This window comes from Leishmania braziliensis, chromosome 14 (genome assembly GCF_000002845.2).
Source record: "Leishmania braziliensis MHOM/BR/75/M2904 complete genome, chromosome 14".
Taxonomy (NCBI): Eukaryota; Euglenozoa; class Kinetoplastea; order Trypanosomatida; family Trypanosomatidae; genus Leishmania; species Leishmania braziliensis.
This window is the reverse complement of record NC_009306.2, coordinates 469,335-488,727: the sequence shown is the minus strand read 5'-3', so window position 1 is coordinate 488,727 and position 19,393 is coordinate 469,335. Positions and strand designations below refer to the sequence as shown.

General features: G+C 54.2%; 5 protein-coding genes across 5 annotated transcripts; all 5 read right to left on the bottom strand.

Annotated features, from left to right (window-relative positions):
* Nucleotides 1–2,230: 2,230 nt before the first annotated feature.
* Nucleotides 2,231–4,648, bottom strand: LBRM_14_1210 (conserved hypothetical protein; the record flags this gene model as incomplete). The annotated part of the gene is made up of 1 exon (XM_001563357.1): nucleotides 2,231–4,648. One exon carries the CDS (start codon nucleotides 4,646–4,648, stop codon nucleotides 2,231–2,233), a length of 2,418 nt encoding a protein of 805 aa, XP_001563407.1.
* A 2,523-nt stretch (nucleotides 4,649–7,171) lies between these two features.
* Nucleotides 7,172–8,869, bottom strand: LBRM_14_1200 (conserved hypothetical protein; the record flags this gene model as incomplete). The annotated part of the gene is made up of 1 exon (XM_001563356.2): nucleotides 7,172–8,869. The coding sequence occupies one exon, from the start codon at nucleotides 8,867–8,869 to the stop codon at nucleotides 7,172–7,174; it is 1,698 nt and encodes a 565-aa protein (XP_001563406.1).
* A 2,530-nt stretch (nucleotides 8,870–11,399) lies between these two features.
* Nucleotides 11,400–11,861, bottom strand: LBRM_14_1190 (conserved hypothetical protein; the record flags this gene model as incomplete). The annotated part of the gene is made up of 1 exon (XM_001563355.1): nucleotides 11,400–11,861. The coding sequence occupies one exon, from the start codon at nucleotides 11,859–11,861 to the stop codon at nucleotides 11,400–11,402; it is 462 nt and encodes a 153-aa protein (XP_001563405.1).
* Nucleotides 11,862–13,266: 1,405 nt separating this feature from the next.
* LBRM_14_1180 (conserved hypothetical protein) lies at nucleotides 13,267–13,833 on the bottom strand (the record flags this gene model as incomplete). The annotated part of the gene is made up of 1 exon (XM_001563354.1): nucleotides 13,267–13,833. The coding sequence occupies one exon, from the start codon at nucleotides 13,831–13,833 to the stop codon at nucleotides 13,267–13,269; it is 567 nt and encodes a 188-aa protein (XP_001563404.1).
* Nucleotides 13,834–14,575: 742 nt separating this feature from the next.
* On the bottom strand, nucleotides 14,576–17,812 carry LBRM_14_1170 (putative kinesin; the record flags this gene model as incomplete). The annotated part of the gene is made up of 1 exon (XM_001563353.1): nucleotides 14,576–17,812. One exon carries the CDS (start codon nucleotides 17,810–17,812, stop codon nucleotides 14,576–14,578), a length of 3,237 nt encoding a protein of 1,078 aa, XP_001563403.1.
* Between the last annotated feature and the right edge of the window lie 1,581 nt (nucleotides 17,813–19,393).

Sequence of the window (19,393 nt, the reverse complement as noted above, 5' to 3'; positions counted from 1 at the left end):
AGGAACAGACGAGGCAACAGAGGGCGTGGGAGGAGGAGGAGGAGGGGGGGGGCGAGAGCAACGGAGAGCCGCTGAGGGGCAGGGGCGCAACAAAGGCAGGACGTAAAGCAAGCGGAACGGATGTGTGACAAGCATGAGCACAAACGCACACAAAAAGAGCCGAAAACGTAGTGGAAGTCGAGCGGTAGCGGGGAAGAGAGGGAAAGAGGTGTCAGGAAGGGGGAGGGGGAGTGCGCACACATAGAGGGTCCCCTTTCAACGCATTCGGACTGCCGTTACACCTGACTTTCCCCCTCCTGTCGCATCACAAAAAAAATGCACGAGAAGCTGTGGGCTAAAACACGAGCGATGTCGGTATGAAATGTCGGGGGTGCGCGTGTGTATTGGCACTCTTTTTTGATGGATGTGTGAGTGTGCGTATCGGTGTCGCGGACCTTTTTTTCATTTGCGGTGATCTGTCTGCTTTCTGCCATTGGAGATCGTGCGCACGCCTTCGAGTATGTGTGGCATGGTGTATGTCCTTTCAACGTGTAACCCAAAGCCGCAGTGCGAGGGGTTGCTTTCCTATGACAACAGTAACCATAAACAACTACGAAACAGCGGCGCCGGGTTCGTGCACAAAAAGGCTCGACAAGAGTCCACGCGGTGATTTTTTTAGAACAAAGGGGGAAAAAAAAACAGACAGCCGCGTCGATCTGGGAGAAGGTGTCGAACGAAACCAGAGAACAAAGCAGATCAAGAGGGGCAGGAGTCAGAGAAGGCGCTCTTTTCTTGAGCATACAAAGCCCCTGCCATACAACATGAGGCCAAACCTCATTCTACCCCTACTCTGTCACGGGCCCATTGCCTGGTGCGAAGCGGCGCTCGTCACGCAGTACAACAATGCGCCGACCCAGTCAGTTCCTCATGGCCTTCACTTCCCACTCTACCCATCCCCCGCATCACTGGTCGACTCACAACTGTTCCCAATAATGTCGGTACCCATCTGGTGCACATCCCTCGCGGTCGCACACAGGCTCTTCACAGCACTGGGTAACGAGGGCCCAGTGGGATGTAGTCTAGTCACGCTGACGCATCTGCCACCATAAGTGTGATGCGCGCGTGCACTGCAGCAGTTTTCTCCGACGCCACGCCATCTAGGACATGGCCACCGACATCCGAAGCGATGCATCGCTCTGATCTTACCACATCGCAGGCATTTCACACTCTGGCAGAACGAGAGGTAGCTGGATATCGGCTGGCATAGGGGGACTTCTTGGCTCTCCCCACACCAACAGGGGACACTGGCCTGCGATACCACACACTGAGGTGACTCTGTCAACAGAGTTCATGTATCACAAGCCCCCCCTCCCTCAAGCCGTGTAACTCTGCATTTGAGATGAAGGCAAAGAGAGACGGAGATGAGAGGCGCACAGAGGGCAATCACATCAAGATATACGAAAGAGCAGCTGATAGTGTCTACGTACACGGTCCGTCGTAGGATGCTTGCGAAGGCTTGACGACAGAAAAAATTGAACAAGAGAAAAGTGAAGGAGTTGGGGGTAAGAGAAAGCAGAGATGGAGATGAAAACAAAAAGAAGAAAGCGTAACGGGAGAACAGCTAAAACGGGGGGACCAGCCCCTACATTAAAGCGAACAACGAGCTCGCACAGAACACTGTTCGGTACGACATGGGTCGCTGATGAGCAGGGGGCATTGTTCAAAGAGAACGAGCCAACATAAAAGGTCAAGACAAAGACGAAGTGCAGCTAGAGGAAGGGGGAAGGGTGCAGGTGTGCAGGGAGGACAACAGATAAATAAAGCAGGATTGTTGGGCTGGAATAGGGAGATATATGTATATATATATGTGTATATGTACATATATATATATATGTGGATGGGTGGGTGTGGGTGTTACGCTCACATATGCTGCGCACGGAGAACGACAATCGAAATGTCACGTTCGCCAGAGTTGTGCCCTTCACATGACAAAACGCAAAAAGAAAGATGTCCACGTGCGCCCCACAGGCACCTTCACGCATCAGAAACTGAAATACCACTACTAAACCACTTGTCCCGTCTCAAACAGCAGCCACTACCAAGTGAGGCAATAATGATATCCTTACAAAGCAGCCAGAACGTGTTGCTGTTTCAAGTTTCAGCCGCACATTGACACACCTAAGGGCAACTCGCTAGGAGAGCGCTAGTATCATCAGGGCACCTCTCTCTTGCTCGGCGGCGCCGCCAGGAGTTACTTCTTCGTGTGCTTCGGAGCCCGAGCCTGTCGCTCCTCTTGCAGGTGATATGAGGCGAGATGCGCCCTCAGGTCCATCTTCGCGTGCATGAAGTAATGGGCGGAGTCGTACTGCTTGTGCAGCTCGTTCATGATAGATTCAGCCTCCTCGTGACTTTCATCGCGGTACACGATGTAAGCTTTGTCGTATAGTGTAAAGGCCTGTGCGTAAGAGAGGCTCCACTGGCGATCCTTGTACTGTGGAGTGTCTTGAATCGCCTTGATCACCTCCAAGGCGGATTTCCGGTCCTCCTTCGACTCACTGTTTGCTAGCAGCATCGACTTGTAAACACATAGGCATAACACCCGGTAGTTCGCGGGGAGAAAGGTGCTGGATTTGCCCGAGGTTGGTGATGCAGCAGAGGAGGTAGGCCCGCTCGGCACGGGTGACGCTTTTGATGCCGTGTTAGTGGGGGTAGCCAGTGACGCCGAGGCCGCCTCACTCTTGCAGCGTTCCCGCAAGGAATCCACATAGTCAGCGAGCGGAGTGGGGCGCTGCACCGGCTCCCGTAAGAGGTATGCGTTGATCAGGGTCACTATCTTGTCCTTGCGCACCGCCGGATACTGATGGGCGATGCCGGCAATCAGGCACATCTCATACACTGGGAGCGGTATAATATTACGAAGGACAAACCCTTTTGGTACAGGCTCAAGCGGCTCGCCTAGTTTCTTTTTTCCCAGTATGGTGGATGCGGTAATGCCGTGGTGCCCCAGAATTTCCTCCATCCGCTTCAGCACAAACTGGTCGTTGTGGTTTGGCTTCCCACCGAGCGTGACAGGCTTGCGCTGCGCTGCTTCCCAGTAGAGCCGGGTGATGGTCTCAGCGATGGCCTCTCGTGTTGACACGTTGCAGAAGGTCAACTTCAGCTCCTTCATTTTGCTCGTGCCCACAATGCGGTGTAGATCCTCCAGCAAGAAGTCCTCCTCCCCGCCGGGGTTCTGGATTCCCTCTGCCCATTCAATCTCGAGCATCTCAAGACAGCACGCCTGCACGTACTGGTACACGGCATTCGCCCACTTGGACGTCTTGGAGAGGAGCTCGAGACATCGGCTCGCACGCTTCCACTGGTTCATGATGGCGTAGTTGAACCATTGATCGTAGAGGACAAAGTCGCGGAGCTGCGGCATGGCGGTCAGCAGTTGCGGGTGGCTGGCAACATCGAGACAGTGGTTCAGTTTGACAATGCTCACCTCTACGCAGCGCGTCAGTCGCTCAATACGGCCGTCGAGCCAGAGGTGCAGAATAGACTCACGCACGTTCTCCTTTTGCATCGCCTCCATGCGTACTTCCTGCACCACAGGCAGGTAGGAATCAACCAAAAATGCCGAGGACGCTGGCAGCATGCCGTACAGTGCAAGCAGCAGGGCGCTGGCGAAGGGCGACAGAAGCGTGTCGCTCTTGAAACACCGTCGCACGAGCTTCAGTCCTTCCTGACGGTTGCTGTCGGCGCCGATGAAGCGGAGCAGCGCTCGGACGTTGGCTGGCAGAATGGAAAGTGCGAGGCTGATGGCTCCGATACCAAACTCGACGGAGTGCACCGAGTTGCGGTCAAGGCCGAGTGTCTCCAGCGCAGCCGTTTCTTCAAGGGAGACGTCCTTTTCTGTGAGTCCGCCTAGCGACCCCACCGGCGACTTAACTTTATCGTCTCCTTCTTTTGGCGCTGCGTGCTTGTCGTGGGGAGCCATGGCGGCCTCGTTGTTTCTATACTTGTCCTTGTAGCGCTGCTCTAGTTCCGCGTAGAGAGACTTGTAGCTGCTGCTCGCACGGTTCAGCGCTAGGCCAGCCTTCAAGAGTGATGAGACAGACTGCTGGAGCACAAGAGCAAAGCAGCGCAGGGCTTGGCTCTCCGCTTGCGTCATCTTTGCGCGGAACTCCGCGGGGCTGAGCCAGTTGCTTTTCGGGTCTTTCTTGCGCTGAAACACCTTGGAGAAACCGCTGGATATCATGCTCATCTCGCTAGGCAGCACCTGTGTGGCGAGTGCGCTGGACTTGGTGAGGAGCTCCAGTGCTATGTCTGCCTGTGTCTGCTCCATCGAGAGGCAGCAACGCACAAATGCAATGAGTCCAGCTCCGCACACTGCCAGAGGGTCTTCATTCATGCGCTTCCGTAGCGTTGCCTCACAGTCACTGATTCGATTGGCAAAAAATGCATCAACTGCATCCTGGAGGTACGAGTCCATCTCCCTGATATTCTCCGGGGTGAGGCTCCGCAGTCGCTGGACGTCCGCGCTGCTGAGGCTGCGCATCTTCGCTATCGACTCTTCCTCTGCCCGCTCCAGCTTCGCCATATCCGGCTCCTCCATGTTCATTGGGCTGGCGTAGCATTCCGCCGGCGAGCAACTCCCCGGCGAACTTTTCTTTAAGCTCTGTGACATGAGGACAACTAGTTAAATTGCTGAGAGTCTAAGCCACTTCGTTTGCTGAGGAAGGGGGGGGGGGGAAGAAGCGGGCAATGGCGAAAAAAGAAGTGTACAACACGAGAACGGAAAGGGACCACCACCAACCGGAGAGGGGAAAGAGGGATGTGAGTGGAGAGGCAGAGGCACACACACACACAAATGGGCACACACCAAAAGCACGCGCGTAATGCAAAACTACGATGTGAACGGTGAGAAAGGGGGGGAGTAAGAGGTGTGTGAATCAAGGGGGAGGGTTCTGAGTGAAATGTTAGACGACACCACGCGTAAAGCACGAGAACCTGCTGGAGTCTGCTTAGAGTGCACAAGGTGGTTTTGAGTAGAAGAGCATACACACACGGCCGCAGTGTCAACGAGAGCAAGAGAGAAGACGTTTCGAGAGTATATAGGCGCATGTAGTTTATTAACAGACGTACGCTGTCAGGTCACTTGTGTGATTGACACCCCCCCCCCCACACACACACACACATAACGAGACACAAAAAGGCGCACATGCCTATGCACCCCTGACACGAGGTGAGCAGCAAGGATGCGAGTGCGCTTCTGGAAGAAAAGGTGCAGCAAGACCAGCCAAAGGCGGGAAAGGTAAAATGGCGCGAAAGGGGATGTGTTTCTCCTTTTCGCCGCTCGAGTCATTTTTCTATTTTTGTTTTCTGCATTGATTCAGGCATCGCGAGCACACTGAAGTGCGGTGAATGCGGCGACAACAACACAAACAAGAGCAAAACACAAGTCATGTCAGAAAATTCAGCTTGACTCCGCCCTCTCCTCCCAAATAGAGAAAATGCGTTGATGCACAGTACAGTGGAGCACCGAGAGAGAGAGAGGGAGAGAGACGGTGCGGTGACAAGAGATGGAGAGGAAGAGGGCGAGAGGTGCCACAAGGCACCGTATCGCAACGAAGTGAGACACTTTACGTACACAGAGGGACTTTTCCTACAGAGAGAGGGAGACGCGGCGCTTGGTCTATGGGCCAAGTTAACCAATGAGCGTGCGGCGTGCAACTCAAGCACCGGCGCCTGCGTCTACATGTTCGTCATTCGTGTGTTTTGGGTGCTAATCACAGGTGATGGAGAGGCCTCGACCTGGGGAACGATTGGAAAGAAGAAGAGAGTGCCAACCTTCTTTCAATACTACCCACATCAAATTCGCTTTGAAGAGAACTATGTATCAACACGGACATGAATCGCACATCCGCACACAGAGACAGGCAGGCCCCTACACCAACTGTATCCCAGAACCGCCATGCATATCCACCCCACGAGCTCACATAGATCGCTAACTGAGACAGTCCCCCTTTTTGATCTTTTTTTTGCCTCTCCTTCACAGAAGCTCCTTAGGACGAAGAGCAAGGCGCTCCCATGAAGGAAAAAAGAGACGGAGAGGGATCAAACGGCAACACAACAAGCCGCGCTGTGGGGAGCAGGAGAACGTGGAGGGTTGTGAGAGCATAAGCGAAGGTGCCACCACGGCAGACGGCGACCGTGTTCGTGGATACCGATATACGGTGATGTGCAACCGAAAAAAAAAGAAACAACATAGTGTTCGACACACACACACACAGATACAGAGAGGGCAATCGTCAACCCATGAGCCGCGCAGTAGCTCAACAAAGCAAAACGGCACACTGGCGCTAAACTCCAACCTGCCGATTACACAGAGATATGTGGGCCACAGAGAGCATGAAAAAAAAAAAAACAAACGAAAACGCAGCACAACGACAGACACCAGCAACACACTCACATGGGGAAAACCAACGCGGGGAGAAGGGGGAAAAAGAGCGAGGAAGACGAAGTAGATCTCACAGAAACTCTCCCCTCACCTTGAAATGCAGGGTCGATGCACACAGAAAATCAAGATGATAGGGTTTGAACTCTGACGTGCATGGCCGTGTGTTCTGAGAAGGGAGGAGGACGAAAGGTATGGAAAGCGTGTGTGCCTGTACCACGTAGGCAGGGGCTGTAGGGAAGCCGTGGGGAACCTTTATGTGAGAGCGTGAGGGCGGGGTGTGTGAGTGGACGTGTAAAGAGAGACACATACACACATATATACATACACATGTCTACACACACACACACAACAAAATAGGAAAAAAAAAAAGGGATAACGCTCAGTGGCGAAGAGACATCATGAATGGTTGCAGCAAGAGCAGCAGCATAACAGGAGGGGGAGGCATCCGGTAAGAAACCCGAACAGATAAGCAAAGGACGCGGAGAGGAGGAGGTGGAAGGCAGAGCTTCAAGGGTGAGTTGAAGTGTTGGGAAATAAAAGAATCGCACAGAGAATCTTTGTCGCATCAGCGTCGCCATACAAGAACGCCGCTCTGCCACATATGGTTCGCCAAGCCCTGCTCGCAACAACAAACACGAAAGAGAAGACTCGAACACCAAGACTCCCAAAGACGTCAAGACTGACATGACCAGCTAAAAGAGAGAAAATGGGCAATCACACCACGAAGGCATGCCCTAAATTATCCCTTTCCTAGTGCTTCTTCAGCGCCCAGAGCTCTGATTCAAGGTCCTTGACGGTGCTCTGCAGGTGTTGAATGACGCAGCGCTGCTCCAGGACAAGCTGGCGGAGGTGTGACTGATCTTGGCGACCCTCCTGGACTAGCTTAAACAGCTCTCGCATGTGACGTAACATGGCTGCCGGGTCAGCCATGTCGTCGACGCCATCGTCCTCAGTCATGTTAAAAACACTTTCGTTCTGACCCTCGCAAGAGTCGTCGCTGGTGGATGTCTTCTCATGCAAGGCGTCGTCGTCTTCATCCTCGTTCTCCACATCGGCTTCGTCCACCGCACCCTCCTCATCCACGTCACCATCGCTGATGTCAGCGTGCTGTGAGTGCAGAAAATCCTGGTTCGGGTACTCAGGTGAGTTTATCGCACGGTCGCCGCAGGCTTCCCTTGCTGGTAGATCGACAGGGGTACTGTGAAACGACATTCCGGCCATTGCACTGAGATCACCATCTTTGGTGAGGTTCGCTGAGGAAACCAAAAAGGGGCCGCGGGGTCCTTCAAAGCTCTGTAAAGAGCTTCCAGGGCAGGCTGCCGAGTCCACCAGCTTTGATCTCCCGGCTGTCATGGTTGGCTCAACCGCGCTGCTGACAGACTTGGTCGAGTTTGTCTGCGTTATGGCCTGCACCATGGTACTAAGTCCCGCCAGCACCTCCGGACGCAGTGGTGTCTCTCCGCTCTCCAGCTGGTGCCGTAGCTGCCGCAAGTTCTCCTTGGACAGGGCATGCAGCGTCTCATCTCTCGCACCACCGGGGCCGAAGTGCACAGTGTCGAGACCTCGAGTAGACGTGGTGCTCCACACGTCGTCCATGGTATCGCCGAGGGAGGTCAGCTTAGCAGAACGGATGCGCGTCAGCGAAATCACCTCAGAGGTAGACATGGCATCCACCTCGCTGGGCTCGACCATGAGACTGGCTACCGTCGTCTCTGGAAGCATCATTGTCATGGACGTGTTGCGATTCTGTGGAAGGGAGTGTAAACTAGGGGCAACAATGTTCTCCACCCTAAGCAGGGCAGGACCACGAGACAGTTCGTGCAAGTGCTGGTCCAGATTAGCGGTGCTTAGAGGATCGGTGTAATGTCGCGTGGGGCTGCCAACCTGCGGATCAACGCTGGCGCGCTCGATGTTCCATGCGTTTCCTTCCATAAACGCCTCACCACCATGCAAGCTTGTGTTGCTATAAAGCGTCACGGAGTCGGCCACGTCGCTGCCAAAGTCCCCTGGATACAAGTTGCGACCGGCCACGGTCAAGACCGAGATGTCTTCACGTTTCTCTGCCTCCGTCGTTTTAGTATTCAGCTTCGCAAAGTTTGTACTGTAGTCAACGTACGCGTCATCTGGAATGACGTCCAGGCGTAGTGGCACCCCTCCGGTCTTTACGCTGCGTGTGAAGCCGTGCAGGTTGTGATTATTTAGCGCAAGCTGCTGTGGTGCTTCATGATTGACTGGAACCGAGTTGCCCTCAAGCGACGACGCCATTGGATCCATCGTTAGGTAGCTCTTGGATCCAGACCGCGGCGACTTTATGCTTGGATGCGCTAAGGGACTGCTTGTGCCCACAGTCACGTTGCTGATCTCATCGTACTCATCGAACGCAGACTCACCTTGGCGAGTGACTTGTCCATCACGCGAGACCTCGACTGATGAAGTTTCTGTGTCCATTCCACTAGAGAGGCAGTCCAACAAACACGACAGGGATAGGAAAAAGGAGCGGTGAGAGAAATACGGCACAGTCAAAGAATGAAAAACGTTGATGGATCTTTAAAAATATATAGAAATAAATATATAAATATACACACAATCACGGTGCAGAGCGACACCACACCACTACTTGCAGACCACAATTGCTTGACTATTCGGGGATAATGACCAGACCTCAGCTTAGTGGCCAATGTGCGTGTGGGTGGGTGTGTGTGGGACAGGCAGAGCGCGAGCGAAATCGAAGCTGCTGCATGTATGGCTCTCCGTGCAGTGGCCCCCTTGAACAACTAAATAATAAAATAAAAAAAGATGATCAGTGCGCGCCCCACGCAAGACTGACGGAAGGCGGTGCTGCGTAAGTGTCTGGCTCCGTGGACAGCGTCTGTGCTGGCTCACTCAGATGTCTTGTCTATTGTTTAACTTTCCTTTCGTCTTCGATTCGGTTTTTCTCCTCAGCCACACTACGGCAGCGCTTGGGTGGATAGGCAGGAGATCTAAACACACACAAAGAGGGGGAAATAAGTTCTGTGAAAGCGTGTCAAGGAGATCAACGAGAGAATGGACGTCAAAAGGGGCTAAACAAAATAATCAAAGAAAGAGAGAGGAAAAGGCAAGGAAAAAAGCTGAGAGACGGGGAAGAGGAGAGAGGGGGGAGACTAGGACGGGTAAATTGGGGCAAGGGAGGATTCAGAATATCCGTGATTGTGTATTGTATGTTAATGACCGAACAAAGAGAGCAATAAAAACAGTCATGTAGAGATAGAGAAAGAGAGCGAGGGGGTATGCGCTATAAATGTTCTGGCTGTGAAATGTCGCTGTAGTGCAGGCAGAGAACGCGCCGACTGGTGTTGAGTAAGGAAGAAAAAGGCGGTCCATTGCAGAATACGCGCATGCAACAAAGAATGAGTGGGAGAAGGAGGGGTACAGTATGATACGAGGGTAGTAGAGCTTCAAGGTAAGGATGAGAAAGTGCCGTAATCAGCAGCGGCACCTCTAACTCGTTCGTTTTATAGGCTTCATGTGGTGGGAATAGGAGCTCTGTTTTCCCTTCACCTGTCATGAGGCTGGTATCAGGAGATTTGTTCTCAACACAAACCGCTTAGATTGGGCCAACCGCAGCATAGAAAGCTTTCATAGAGTACATGGGAACAAACTCTCGACACTAGGTATGGCACCAATCCATGGGCCCGACCTGCCGTGTTGCTCCGAGAAGGTGGAGCAGAAGTCCTCCTTGTGACGGAGGCCCCCTCCCACACACACACACACACACACACACACAAACGCGCCTCCTCATGTAGCACTGTGTGTGTGCTCCACTTTGTTTTCGTGTCATCGCTATGCGACAAGGAGATGCAAAGACGTCAGTGAACATGGAGTAATAAAAAAGGTAGAATATATATTGAACGTGGTGCACTCATGTGTGCATGAATCTGCGGCCGTCACTCTCTTTCTCTTTTAGGGGCGGGTCTGCGGAGCACCGATGTGCAACACCACGACTGCGATCCCGTCATGGTTATGGTATAAGCTCCATTCGTGCATGTGACGCGCTGGGACGAACTGACAGCGATAAGGCATAGCGTGCACCATGCCGAGAGGGGGGCAGGCAGGTAAGAAACAGTCATTCACAACAAGAGACGATGCAGTACAATTCGAGGGTCCAGGAAGAGGCGAGGGCGACTGAAGCACACAAACTCCACAGCATGGTCGATTCCACCAAAACAAAAAGAGAGAAAAGGAGGAGAGACAGTCATTTGTTTTTCCTTTGCTTCCTTTCATAGAGAAAATGTGGAAGGTGCAGAATGGCGCTGTTGCGGCATTCCTCTTCGGTGTGGCAGTTCAGCGCCTTTCTCCACCTTCCGAATGGAGATGCTACAGAGCACACACGCACACACACACACACACACACACACACACACACACACACACACACGGATCCACGAATTCTAGTAAAGTAGGTACAAAAAAGGAAGGTGCTCAAGTGCACGCAAAGAGGCAACACACACGTGCTCCTCTACTCCCCAGTGCAAAAAAACATAGTCCATAATTCAAGAAGCTCAACACATACCAAATGAAAGAACACGACAACTTCGCGAGTGCGGAGCCCACACGTCGAAAGAGATGCACGAAAGCTACCGACGGTCAGTTGGATTTTAGTACGGCGGAGAGCTGATTTCTACAGAGACATCGACCACACAGAGCGACATACATGAGTCATACTACAGCTTCATGTGCATACACACACACACACACAATCGGACAGAGACTAGAAAGGAGCACGTCGAGCGCAGTTCAACAGTGGCACGAGCGAAACAGAATTACTCATCACACACCCCGACACGCTCCAACATCAACACAGCTGCCGAAAATAAGTACCTACTGCCTTCATCAAAGTCCAGCCACACTGCGTCCTCTTTCACTGACTCTCATTCTCCTTCCATCGTTCTCCCTTCTGTTCGAGGTGAGCTGTTGTATTCATCTTTTTTTTTTCAGCTTAGAGCTGCTTCGCAGTTGTACCACGGTTGTCGATCGTCTGTTGGCGACGATCGACGACACCCGCGAGCGAGCCAGCGTTTCGATCCACATTCGTCGGACCGCCCTGCTTCGCGGCACCGGTGTAGGTGCTCTTGTCGTCGTGAAAGCGGACCGCATCAGCCTTGGTGCTGTTGGACTTGGGGGCGGCGTTAGTGATCATGGTCTCAATTTCTTCGGGAGTCTTCTTCATCTTGGCAGCCACCTCGGGAATGGCCTTTTCCTTGAACTCCGTGAAGCTGATCCTGCGCGCTTCCTTCGCCTTCACCTTGCTGAAGAGCAGGTCGGCGTCCGTGGACGTGAAGGTCTTGCCAATGATCTTGCACTCCTTCAGCATCTTGGAGAAGTGCGAATTGTCCATCTCCTTCGACGGCCCGCTGCCGAAGGAGGCGAAGGCCTCAAAAGTAGCCTGAAAATTGGACATGGTAGGGGGAAGATGGGGGACGAGCAAAAAAAACGTAATAGAGGATAACCAAGCCGTTGATGCTAGCCAGGAAAAATACGAGAGACCTCTACAGATGGCGTGATGGGCGGAGGCAGAAAGGATTTGCGATGCGTGGAGTCACTGTCCCACGAGTAAGATGGGTGAGCCGAAGAACGAAGTGCAGGATTGTGTGGTACACGTGGTGTCGAAGGCAGGAGGGCGATATGAGATGACAGGGAGAGCGTAGTAGGCCACAGGGGAAAAAAAGAAAATAACAAGGATCAGTGACACCGCAGTCCCGCAGACAACCGGCAAGCGTAGGAGTGGGGCGATGAAGGTTTCGAGCACGGTCGTGACGTGAGGGAGGCAAAGGAAGGGGAGTCGAGGCTAATGAAGAGATGAAAGCGAGAAAAGACGGAGCGGCGTGTCAAACACTGACAGTGACACGCCGCTGCGCTGCAATTTCCAGGTCAACGGAGAAACTAAAACGCAAGCAAATCTCCAAAGCCAACTCGAGCTTCTTGTGTTCTACAAGAAACTGGCGCCTCTGCAAGCACAGTGTAGCGCGTACAGTGCTTCTTCGTCTGTAAAGCGGAGAAGCACCAGAGGATAAGGTGCCGATAGCGAGCCCAAGAAGCGCAGGACACGTGCAAGCAGAGTAAAGAAGAGGGGGAGAGGATAAGGTGAACACGCGTCAAAAATCATCAGAGAATCGCGTAACGGAAGGGGGAAAAGGCAAGAGAGGAGCTTCTTTGGCGAGAGGCAAAGAAGCTCATGCCAGGAAGAGCGACATAATAGGCAACAATGTGGTGCGAGTCATAAAATACAAGAAGTGAGAGAGAAAGCGCGACAAAGAACTACAACAGAATGACACTTCCGTTCCAAGGGGTAAAGAACACACGGTGGAGGGAAGACTCAGTTACTGAACGACACAGACGCCCCAACTCTACCGTCACACACTACAATCGTGCGAAAAACAAAATAAGTGTAATAACAGAAAATTTTTCCTCTCCTGTGAGATACATCTAGCAGTCACAGTGCTGTGACATACATGCTGCAAGATGGTGCTATGGTAATTGAGCATTACGGCTGCACAGTGCGTACCACGTCCGTTTCCCTGTGAGTCCCTAACAACCGTTAAACAGTCATTATCTATACATACCTCAACATCGACTTCAGCCTCGTCGCCTGGCCTGCGCAACGCGAAGGTGCCTCCTAGGCGAGTTGAGGACGAATAAGACTAACTAGGCGGAGAGTGAACCAAGAGAAAGGTGAAAAGGGCATGTGTGACCCAATAACCTCACAGCCAGGCGCACACTCAAGACGCACCGTTTCACAGTATCCACATCGCACGAATTTCACATTTCACTATGTAACTACTGCCGTTGGTAGCACAGTAGCCTTTTTAAAAAGACTCAATGTCCCTGCGTTGTGCCTGGGAATCTAGAGTCGAAGATTTGCCGCTTCGAGGTTCATACAGCATAATTACGCATCCGCAGAGGGTCGGTTGGCGACGATCGACGACACCCGCGAGCGAGCCAGCGTTTCGATCCACATTCGTCGGACCGCCCTGCTTCGCGGCACCGGTGTAGGTGCTCTTGTCGTCGTGAAAGCGGACCGCATCAGCCTTGGTGCTGTTGGACTTGGGGGCGGCGTTAGTGATCATGGTCTCAATTTCTTCGGGAGTCTTCTTCATCTTGGCAGCCACCTCGGGAATGGCCTTTTCCTTGAACTCCGTGAAGCTGATCCTGCGCGCTTCCTTCGCCTTCACCTTGCTGAAGAGCAGGTCGGCGTCCGTGGACGTGAAGGTCTTGCCAATGATCTTGCACTCCTTCAGCATCTTGGAGAAGTGCGAATTGTCCATCTCCTTCGACGGCCCGCTGCCGAAGGAGGCGAAGGCCTCAAAGATGGTCTCAGGGTCTTCAATCAGATAATTAATTCGAGAACGAAAAAAATAAAAACGAGGGCGCATTGGCCGAAACACGTACGATAATACAGTCCTCCTCTTACTCTTGTTTCGGCGTGTTGGTGTGTGCCACTGTGCATTTTGCGTGCCTCTCGCCCCTCCCCCCACCCCCTCCGTGTGGTGATGGCGGGGAGGAAATGGAACTGCCGTTGTGAGAAAACGTTGTGAGTGTTACAGCGGTATATACCAGTACCGAGTCACCCTAACGGGGCACTCAGGTAACGCGAAGTGTACTAGAAAAGGTAGGGGAGAAGAAGGAAAATAGAAGAGTGAGTGGAGCCCAGAGAGAGAGAGAGATGTACAACGGCCGCGGGGGTCAGTGTGAGTACATTCCCATCTGCAAAAATAAACGCGAGCAAAGGAGTACGCTGGGCAGAGAGTACTCTACCCTTCACTCCATAAAGCTCGATAGTATGTGAAACGGGCACCGTATGACAGCACTAACGACAGCGAGCCCCCTCAGTTAGAACCATTGTTATACGAAATTTATAATTACGGTAACTCACAGGAAAAGGTTCAAGGGTGCGTACAGGTGTCGCTGGGATGGAGACATTCAAACGTTTACATATGTGAGCAGACAATGACATGCTCATTTTTAGCACAGGACCCTAATGTAGTCCACAGACGAGAGACATGCACAAACACACACACAAATGAGAACGCACATACAAAAAGGCAGGCAATAGAGCAGCCCGCAGTGCATGGGGCTGCTCAACACCGAGAGACGCACCACACTGATGCTGCTGCTTTACTTGTTGTGCTCCACGTACTCCATATGGCGTGGCATGCTGGCAAAGGAGGCGGATGGGCTCTGGCGCACACTCGGCTCACAGTACGGAGCGGTGCCAGCGCGTTTGACCGCCAGGGCCGCGCAGGAAGACGTCGGCGCACAAATTGGATACACAGGACCGCTTCGGCAGCATTCCTTCTCTCGCTCACCGGGATTGCTAGTGTAATCGCTTGTCCTGTTTGCCTGCTGTGGCGTCTCGGTCTCTAAAGAAGAGGCCGACGACGACGAGTGAGCAACGCCGACGCTTGCGTGGTCCTCAGATCGAAGCCCGTGAACGGCCAGGTGAACCTTCCGGTACAACTCCTGCTGGCGCTGCTTCGACTCGCGCAGACGTGCCTCTCGGGCGCTACGGTTCTGCTCAAACCGCATTTTTGCGGCATCATCACCGCCGAACGCCAAAGACCCGAACATACCGGGCCGCAAAAGAGAGGCGGGCACGTACTCTCGTACCACCGCCTTGGGCAGCTTTGACACCGTTATCCTCATGTCCTGCAACGCAGCCGTCACCTGCATCGAGGCAGTCTCCGACGCTCGAATCGCAGGAGCACCAGGAACCACAACCGCTACACTCTTGCTGCGAACCGGCTGCTGGTAGTAGTCAGCGTACGTTTCAGTGGTGTGCGGCATCCGGTACCGCGCCTCGTACTCCGTGAGTCGCCTCGCCAGGCCACCACTGCGCTTCCTCCTTGTCTTTTTCCGACCATGCTCTTGTCGTCCGTCCTTATCCTCCGTCGCACGCTTCCTCAAGGACGCACGGTCGGCACGGCGCATCAGCGAGGCCTCAGAAGCGTCACCCAATGCAGGGATGCCACTTGGCAGGCCATGCAGAACGCTAGAGAGCTGCTCTACCGTGGGGGATGGGCCAAGGGCTATCGTGCGCACAGGCGACGCCACCGCGCCGTTGTGAGGTGCACTTACACGTGTCGCGCTGCGTGTGGATGGTGATGTTGAGGCGCGCTTACCGGGCTCACAACGCTCATTCCCCACCGTAGCACGTCGCCCAACATCGGTCGATGAGACAGTGGATCGCTGCGAAGAGGAGCCTCCTGTGGCGCTGTCATCGACTGCCCCAGCGCTACTCGCTCTATCACCTGTACACTGCTCGAGAGCTGGTAAGGCGGTGGTCTGCGTCACCGCCGAAAGTGGTCCTCCCACGGCACGCGAGAGCTCCGGTCTCTCCCGGGAAGGCCTAGCCTGCTTCGGTGGCTTGCTGCTGTTAAGCATTCCCTTGGCATCAGCGTCGCCCAGCAGGCTATCCTCCTTTACCTCCTCCAGGTCCTCTTGCAGCACAATATCCTCCAGCATGGCAAGACGCTCTCGAAGCGACAGGTTCTCGGCGTTGAGCTCTGCCTCGCGACGTTCCACAGCATCCTGTACCCCGCGCGCCGCATCATAGAGCTCGCGTAGCTCTGCATTTGCCTGCATCAACTTGGCGAGCATTCCGCACGCGGCTACAAGCGAGTCCGCTAGTTGATCCACCTCTTGTCCAGTGGTCACGTCTGCTGCCGTGCTACAGCCAATGGAGCTCGATGGGTCGGCGGGGCGTAGGGAATTCTTGTACACCACACCGCTGCAGCGCTCGCACACGTTTGCACGTCCTTCACGCTCTACCAGGGACTTCATCGCCATCTCACGATAGTACCCGATCTCCGTTTTAAGCTGGGCAATCTCCCCTCGGAGCTTTCGCATTAGCAACGTCGTCGCATCTTCGTTCACGTGCGGCGCATTCCGAATGCTCTTCGCGCGACCCGCATACATAAGCGTCGAGATCGTCTCCTCCACGTAACGGTCCGAGGGACTGATGCAGGCAATCATGGTGGTCAGAGAGTTGCCACCAAGAGCGTGCTTGAGGAGCATTGTCAGCTTGCTGTCACGATAAGGAATGTGGCGGCCTCCGGTGTGCTGCTCTGCACCGCCGCGAGCGTGAGATACCACACCGGCGTTCTTCCTTTTAAGTGTCGAAGTCGCCTCCGCAGCTCCGCCACTGAGCGCGGTGATCACCTTTCCCAGAGCCAGCAGCGACGTATTGATGTCGATGGACTCCTTGATAAGCTTCGCGCCTGGGCGGTGGGAGAGAAGACCAATCTTTTCGGAGCCTGCTAGGTCCACAAGTGACAGCTCGGATTGACTGAGCAGCTCACCATTTTGGCGGGCGCGGCTTTCCACGTAGATGGTAAAGACACAATGGGAGCGGGAGGACTGGCGATTGATGAGGTGACTGCTCACAACCTTCTGCTGAATCCCGCTGAAGAGCATCCCACGCATCTCATCCGGGGAGTTACAGCTGCAAATAAACAAGTTCTCCACCTTGAAGACGTCGCCCTTGTGCCAGCGCACACGCAGGTCGCCCTGATCGACGCCTCTCTCGCCGCGTGCATCCATCTGGAGCTTTGCCAGGGTGGACGAAGAGAACGGCAAAGGCGCCGCTGCCTCGTTGGGGTTTGCCGAGACGCCGATGCCGCGGAGCAGATCAGAAATCTTTTCATTGTAGATCTGGTAGAAGCTGCAGCGAAACGTGTACACCACCCCGTCGTCTGTCGTTCCGGCATTATCCGGCGATTCGGCGTCTTCCACGCCAACCGCGCGTTGCCGTTCACGTGCACGGTCAAAGAGCAGCTGAATGATACGAAGCATGATCCCGTGCTGCTGAACTGCTGTCCCGTCCACATGAGGTACCATCGCCTTGCGCTGCTGAAGATTCAATCCGCTGCTGCGCAACCCATCCATGGTGTAGGTCTTGCCGCTGCCGGTTTGCCCATAGGCGAATACGGTGGCGTGAAGCCCATCGAGTACGTGCTCCACGAGAGGAGCGATCTCCGCGAAGGTGGCTACCTGATCTGCTTCGGGAGGCAGGACCCGATCGAAGCGGTAGGACCGGCCTTCGTTTGGCGCCATCCTATCACGCACGATCACCTCGTCGCCATTGATATGAACGCGCTCGGCTGAGTGGTGGGCTTCTGTGTCCGGCTGCAACGGGCGACAGCGCACGACAACGCGGATGCAACCAAAGTAGCGCTTGCTTTCTCTCAAAGTCCTGGTCGCGTTTACGGCTCCGCTGCTCGATATGGGGTCCACGTGCGCACTGGTTCTGGTGAGATCACTGGGTATCGCATCCACATTGCGGTGATTCCATACCTCCTGCCGCGTCCTACGCGGCGGTGACGGCGTGTCGTCTCGGCTGTCGGCATTGCTCATTGCTTCCACAATCTAGTCAAGCCCGACGTGCGGCAGACAAGAGACGACGAGGTATAATCGAACAGAGGAGCAAACGGCTCGCGTGCCCGTCGGAGGGGTAGGCGGGGACGGCAGTCCACAAATGGAGCAGAAAAGCGAGCAACTACTTGGCGCCACACTGCCGTTGTTCTGCTGCCGTCGTCTCTCTCTGCCTGTCGAGTGCGTTTCTCGGCGGTTGTGTTCGCTGGCAAGCGGGGCGATCTGCCGTTCGTTCGAGAAAGGTGGTCTGTGCCACTCCGGGTTGTGACGAATATACTGCGGAGGGACCGTTGCTTGTTTGTCCGCTGACGAAAACATGTCAAGCGAAACAAAGAGAAAGACAAAACAACAGACCAGAAGAGAATACCGGCAGAAGAGCTGCGTGCTCACGAGAAGAGCGAGCAGACAGACAGACGCGCCCGTAAGTGCACTGACAGCCAAGCGGGCTCCCTTTCAAGGGCGCGGTGTTCGAGAGGACAAAGGCGTCGTCGCCAATACGCGGCACCGTCAAGCACATTCGTTGTGCGCGCGATGGCATCAACGTCGATGCCATTGCCCGCGATATACGCGCAGAACAGAAAATATATATACGCTCGCGTGATTCCTGCTACGGATCGAGTGGCGAAAGTCGAGTACACCGGATGCAGCAACTCTGCCAGCTGTGCCAACCGGATCACGACATTTTCTTTAGTTCGACGTTTTGTTACACTGACCCTCTGAGTATATAAAATCCAATCAAAATGATCCGAGGAAGGACAGAAGAGGGCCCAATGACGACCACGGCGGTAGGTCTCCGCCGCACAGAACGTGTTTTGTCAAGTGGCACCACAGCATGCAAGCCCCCTGCTAGGTCACCACCTTTCCCTTCATTCTGCTACCCCTCACCGTCACTGACAGCGGTGTTGCCCCTTCTGGAAAGGGTCGGGTGCGTGTCGGTTCGTCGTTGCATCCATGCATCGCTTCAGCTTCGTTGTTGGCTTCAGCTGCGCATCAAGCAGCCCCTGCTTCTGCATGTCGAGCACGAGGGATGGATTCCTCGCCACATCCTGCGACAGCTGCCTAGCGTGGTCGAAGCGGCGTTGCTTGAGCGGGATTGAGGTGTGTCGCTGCAGATCACAAGACGAGCATAGTGAGGGCTAATGCGCCAGTGCACCACAACAACTGTTGTAGGAGCTCGGATGCACGCCGAATACTGAGTGCGCCTCTCCTCCACCACCCCCCGCCTTTCGGAACCATTTGCCATTATACCCTCTTCAGCCACCCCTCCACGGTTAACGTAACCGTGGGAAGCCCTCCGCAGCGCACGGCAAACATGATAATGCCGGTGTACTCGGCGCTCTCGCCTCTTTCTTTTTTGTGCGCCTCACGTGAGCTCCCTTTGCGGCGGCGTGTTTGTTGGCCCTCTTTTCCGATCGCGCAGCTCACGTAGTGACAATGACAGCCATCGTACGGTGCAAGCGCGACGCTGCACGCACATGCGCGCGCTCGTGCGTACAGTCACCCACATGTGCCAGCACACGAGCCCCTCTGCTGTAACGAGAAGGGATAAAAATAACGCGCACG